We start from the raw sequence: 6,326 nt of genomic DNA on the forward strand, positions 1-6,326 counted from the left end.
ATATAATGGCCTGTAAAAAAAAACTGATACCACAATCTGAGAGTATTACAGGCCTTTTCATGAGCCCAAGACATCATACTAACTGAAAATAGTCTCAAACAAAATCAGTACTGGGGAGGCTACGAAATCCTATTTCTAGGCACCTTTTGAGATTCTCCTCCTGGACTACTTGTGCATATAACGTTATACGCTCAACATTAAAAATGACTCGCAATAAATGTCAAAAAATCGATTTTCTTCTATGACGTCAAACGACGACAGAGAGGTCATACACGTATAATGATAAGGGGCATAACTCCGTTATGCGTACCACTAGGTCAATGTAACTCTGATCACTTGGAGAGAATTTGTTGTGGATACGGACGCTATATTTTCGTTATTTTATGTTCATGGTGAACCAAACTATTCCAATTCAGAGTTCACCAATGTAAGCGGATGCAGTTTGGTAGTTTCACAATTTACAAGAAAAATGACAACGTATTACATGTGAAAGCACGTAATAGCGATTTGGATGGCCCTATCCCATTTATAAGTTAGTTCTTAGATTCCCATATTCTCCTGTTGGTGTAGATGTAATTTGACTAATTTTGCATCTTTATTACCAGAATACTAGCCATATCTTCAAATGTAATGAAATTGCTGAAAATAGTACAACATTTTAGTTGACGTCATTGCTTGTTTTATGCATTTTGCGACGTCGGAAAAAGACGACATTGGTATGCTGATTAGTATATACCTCCCCTAATTTCCATTAAAGGTCTCGGCTTCTACGTCAGAATTTAACATTCTTTAGACAAAACATAAAATGACTGATTTTTCCATTTAAATAGTGTCCTGAATATATCAACAATTAGACGGTTTGACAGCATATCTTATTGTGAACAACACGCGCACCTGTTTGGCATCAATTTAACGTAAATAAAAATAATATTTCACAACACCCGAATATTTTGTTTGGGATAGGGATTTTGTTTGTTTATGATTATGTCGCTATTTCTCTTCATACGTATGCAATGAAAGATGCAAAAAGATAGCTTTTTATATATGGAACTATATATTAGAATATGGATGTAAGATTTGTCCGAATTAACACATGAGATAGTATATATATTTTTCAACAATTTTCCTATAAATGTAGTTAGAGTTTGATATCCTGTCATCACAATATTATTTAATCGAATATGAATTGATTATATTATCGAAAACAATGATAGAGAATCATAAAACGTTTCCAACAAACGCGCACCTGGCCGATCAATATGCATCATTCTTTTGTCTATAAAACGACACAAAATTATGCAATAAACAAGACAATTCCCTTAAATATGTGTGCATATACATTTCATACCATATATAAATCATTTTCATTAATATTATCAGTTTTACATATAAGGTGGAATTAAATCACTATTCATTAACCTGTTCATATGAAATTGCAATATTAGTCCAAACAAATTGAATATTGTACATTATAGGAACTAAAGTAGTTGCAGTTATGGCTACGTTTGATCTTCTAATACTTGTGAAAGGTTTAGAATATGGTGTATTGCACTAAATATGTCAATTTCTTATGTAAATATGATTCAAACAATCAAAAACTTTCAAAGAATAAAACACCGTAAACCCTATATGCACGTATGATATGATATTGAACAAGGCTAAATGTAGATACTGAAGTCAGTTTCATGAAAAAGTATCTGGGTCCCGATCCACAAAGCGTTCGTAACGTTACGACCTGTCGTAACTTTATAGTTTATCATAAGCTTACGAATGTCGTAGCGCTACGAATGCTTTGTGGATCAGGGCCCTGAACTATACGCAAAATATACACCATAATACTTACAGTGTAATCGGAAGTATTGGGCGATTGTGTTTACTCTTGTTCAACCGACCTTCACCTCAAAGAAATTGCCTAATATGTAGAACAATGTTGACGTATGACATCACTACCGATGACCGATTTCTTACAAAATGGCGGCTTTGCTGACAAGGGTACACAGGATTTTGCGAGGACCCTTCCATTGATTCAGGGATCGTTTGTACATAAATATGAGATGTAAGTAATCAGAATGATTCTGACTATCTGTGTATTGTTATATGTTTTTATCGTTTTCACTATAAGTAAGAGAAAAAGCCAGAAATGCAGATAATTACAGTTGTCGTTCTGCGTGATTTTGCGTCAGTCATGGCGTCACGCTGCATGGAAACTTTGACAATTTCTTATGAATTATCAAATCATTGCATTGTATCTATTTATAATTTCCTATTGCTTGCTACGATACTCTTTCCATGCATATTCCAAAGGTATTGAGCCATTGCAAGCAATGAATAGACGGATGAATGTTGAAAAATTTCAGAAAATGCTACGCAGTGTAAAATCGGAATTTGGCTTTGTTTACATTTCAGACAAGCGCAGTCTTTCAAGCACAGCGTTCGTTTTCACACCCAATATGTTCCGTTTCATTTTATCTAGACAGTTGGTATTGGTGACACAGACCAGTTGTAATTTGATTTTAAAATGTATGGGGTTCTGAATTCAGTGAAGCTGCAAATATTTTAAAGGGTCTACGGTGGAATTTTCAAATGTGAACGAAGCTGAAACCAAACACCCCCGTATAAAAGGCCGCTTCACACTATCCACGATGTAATAGGCGTCTCAATACCGGCCTTCGCGAAACGTGATTTTGTAAACACTATCCAATATGGCGGAAAGCGCTCTACGGCGTTCGTGTAAGTGCATTTTCGATAACATCCCAACCGATTCTAGATTCATCGGCAACGTTTCAGAATTATAATTAGCGATTTCATGTAAAACTGATATCAGTGATCATGAATATGTTATTTTTGAAATTCCATACTCCCAGTAATTATCCGATTTTCACATTTCAAAACATACAGCAAATAATGCTGTGAATCGCGATTTCGTGCTGTGTCAAAAATGGCGACATTTTCGATGAAGCCTATTTTGAAAGGTCATTTTCAGCACTTGAGCTTTGTCTAAAATAATAGTGGATGGTATCAAGAAACAGGAAATTTCCCGCAGAATTCGAAACTGTGAAGTGTATTTGTGTGCGTGGGATATTTTGATTTTTATTGGACTTGAAATTGAGGGTTGAAGGGGAAGGACATATATGTCCCTGTGGCATCAAGGGGGTTAAATAACAAAAACCTGAATAAAACATATCCTAGATATCTTTATCATCCCAAACTGTGTTTCACGGGAGATATTGCTTGTGTGAGATCAACCGATATCTCCTGGGAGATATCGTTCCGACAGTAGATTTTGTACAATGCCCTGGCAATGCTATGACGTCATGAACTTGATGACGTCACAATGCTATGACATCTCAGCACTGCAAGTCTAATGGTAGAACCGTGTTCAGAGATGTACATTTTTTATTGAATAAGGTAGGCATCCAAAGTTAGATTCTTTTGACATCAGGGTCATCAGCATAGCTGACCTACATTGACGAACGTTGACCTTTATGACCCAACGCTGCCGCTGTTACAGGTCATTGGCTCCCACCCTCTGCAAGCCGTCTGCGTTCTGCTGTTTATTTTGTTGACAGTTACATAGACAGATTCTTTAATACAAATGCATAAAATCGGTGATTTACAATGTGATTAGGTTGTCTGACAAAACATCCACTTGCACAGTTTGAGATCGATTGGGTCATTGGATGAAGAGATATTTACAAAAACCGGGTCCACATGCATTTCATGCCAAACTATAGGTGTTAATGTGGCCACCATCTGTTCATATACCAACGGATTTGCGGGTTCTTTTAAGTGCACAGGGTTGTGTATTGTACACTAGGGGTTGTGACAACACTGATTATGACATTCATAAATTCGTAAAACGATGTAAAGTGAACATGAACGACACTCGAAGCGCTTTGGTCGCTTTGTGAAACAGGTTCCAGTTGATGAGGCAAGCCTCGGATATTTGTAACTGTATCAACTCGTGTTAATGTAATTGATATCAGTATACATATATGCCAACTGGAACCTGTTTCACAAAGCGACCAAAGCGCGAGTGTTGTTCATGTTCACTTAACATCGTTTTATGAATTTACGAAAAAAGCAGGTATCAACTGCAAACTGTGATTGCCAGCAGAAAACCCTGTGTTGATGCAATGGATACTTCGAAATTTCGGTTTACCCGCTTTCTTTCAGAAGATCTGTTGATCTGGAACAGACGTCTGTACAGATTCTCCCTTTACATCTGGGTCTTCATCGGACTGGCTTATATATCTCTCATCATCAGCTGTATCTCAAACACCATCGTGGAGAAGGCCCGATCTGTGGAGAGACACACACTCACCAAGGTAGAGGTGAGTATATATGTGTGTCTCATCCACAGGGGCGTGTCACGCTTAGAAACAACATTAGAAAGACATATAGGTATATAGACCCTACCCTAGTACTAAATAAAAGAAAGGGATGTAACGACGGAACCACCCCCTCCTCGATCAAAGTTAGATTTCACCACGTAAACTATTTTTAAGGCCCCGCCGATGGCCTTGACATTCAAGTGATCTGAGCAGATCCGCAGAAACTGAATTGGGCCATCCGATTGGTGGTAAATATAATATACTGTAAGATTTTGACTGTTTGCTAATGGGCGCGAAATATGAACTTTGCAATATTCCTTCTATTTGGGGTGATGTACGGAACAGTAAATTGTTAAGAATAGTTTTAGAGGTTGTAAAAATGCATTCGATATTGATTCCTTTTTAGGAAATTATATTTATAAATATTTAACCTCTAAAATTATTCTTACAAATTTACTGCTCAGGTCACTTAAATGTAAAAGCCATCTATGGCCGACAAGTGAGTATGATTACCGGTGGTTTTGGAGAAAATGCCTGCTTACTGTCGAGGAAATGATTTGTAGATGTTGCAATAAGTTTTAGACCCGTGGAATGCCGCTGCCGATTGAATCTAGCCCTACATAGGTGCTGTCAACGTGGCTGGAATTAGTAAACGAATTTAAAATGTGAGTTTTCGCTGTCTTGGGTGATCCATGATTTTGGCTTGGAATTGCGAAGGTAGCTGTTTTCGGTGAGTCGTGGCGTATAACTTTTGAAATAATGATCCGATTGTGACCATTTATAGCTCATTTTGTAGGCAAATCGTCTCGCTTTCGATCCATAGGGCTCGACGGGGCCTTAAAAATAGTTTACGTGGTGAAATCTAACTTTGATCGAGGAGGGGGTGGTTCCGTCGTTTCATCCCTTTCCTTTTATATAGTACTAGGGTAGGGTCTATATACCTATATGTCTTTCCAACGCTGTTTCTAAGCGTGACACGCCCCTGTGGTCTCATCATCAGCTGTGTCTCAAACACCATCGTGGAGAAGGCCGGATCCGTGGAGAGAAACACACTGACCAAGGTAGAGGTGAGTATATATGTGTGTCTCATGATCAGCTGTGTCTCAAACATCATCATGGAGAAGGCCCGATCTGTGGAGAGACACACTCTGACCAAGGTAGAGGTGAGTATATATGTGTGTCTCATGATCAGCTGTGTCTCAAACATCATCATGGAGAAGGCCCGATCTGTGGACAGACACACACTGACCAAGGTAGAGGTGAGTATATATGTGTGTTTCATCATCAGCTGTATCTCAAACACAGTCGTGGAGAAAGCCCCATCTGTGGAGAGACACACGTTCACTGAACTGGAGGTGAGTATATGCATGTAAAAGGCTTGTTTGAAGTAGTTTTGACATTCATACGCCAATATAAAATCCTTCATCTGGCTTGTCTCGGAATGGCGTCAGGCTGTCACGAAGACCGTCACGAAGCGTACATAAAATCCTCTATATCTTTTCCCAACTGTTTCAGGCAGAGCTGAGACGACTGCGCCAGGAAGTGATGAAGTATCAGCGCCGGTCCCAGGACATCACAACCAACATGGGCGAAGCCAGGTCACCAAGTACACCGTTGGACGTCAAACTAATGCACTATAAACATGTCGGACAAGACAACAACGCCTTTGTGTGTTCTGTAAACTCTGAAACATTACATGTCAAAATCCAGAAAAATACTGACGATGTGAATTAACGTTTATTCATGGACACTGACGAGAGCAAGAGCGTGTAGATGTGGAGTTACATTGTTTGTGAATAGCTCGGTGTTGTTGGGAGATGATACATATAGGACTGCATGCTTCTGTGATTCCGAATGATTCCCTGAATATGTTTCTTAGCGTTCTTTTCATCTCCGAAAAGTTGTGACAGTACGTGGTTTTCAATCTCGATGTGTTTCATACAGGTATTTAAACAACAGTTGGTGTGTCCAGACACAAAACGTAGATTGTGA

At 38.6% G+C, this 6,326-nt stretch overlaps 1 protein-coding gene across 2 annotated transcripts in view; it reads left to right on the forward strand.

Annotated features, from left to right (window-relative positions):
- Positions 1-6,109, forward strand: part of LOC124261558 (potassium channel subfamily K member 16-like) — a 31,876-nt gene extending 25,767 nt beyond the window's left edge. For both annotated transcript variants that reach the window (XM_046695876.1, XM_046695875.1), the window contains exons 6-7: positions 4,177-4,334; positions 5,850-6,109. In XM_046695876.1, coding sequence (XP_046551832.1) covers positions 4,177-4,334; positions 5,850-6,068 — 377 coding nt within the window. In that variant the 3' untranslated portion in view covers positions 6,069-6,109. The remainder of the gene's footprint in view (positions 1-4,176; positions 4,335-5,849) is intronic.
- The last annotated feature ends 217 nt before the right edge of the window (positions 6,110-6,326 follow it).

The sequence above is a fragment of the Haliotis rubra genome, unplaced genomic scaffold (genome assembly GCF_003918875.1).
Source record: "Haliotis rubra isolate DU_JTF1 unplaced genomic scaffold, ASM391887v1 Scf80, whole genome shotgun sequence".
In the NCBI taxonomy this organism is placed as follows: domain Eukaryota; kingdom Metazoa; phylum Mollusca; class Gastropoda; order Lepetellida; family Haliotidae; genus Haliotis; species Haliotis rubra.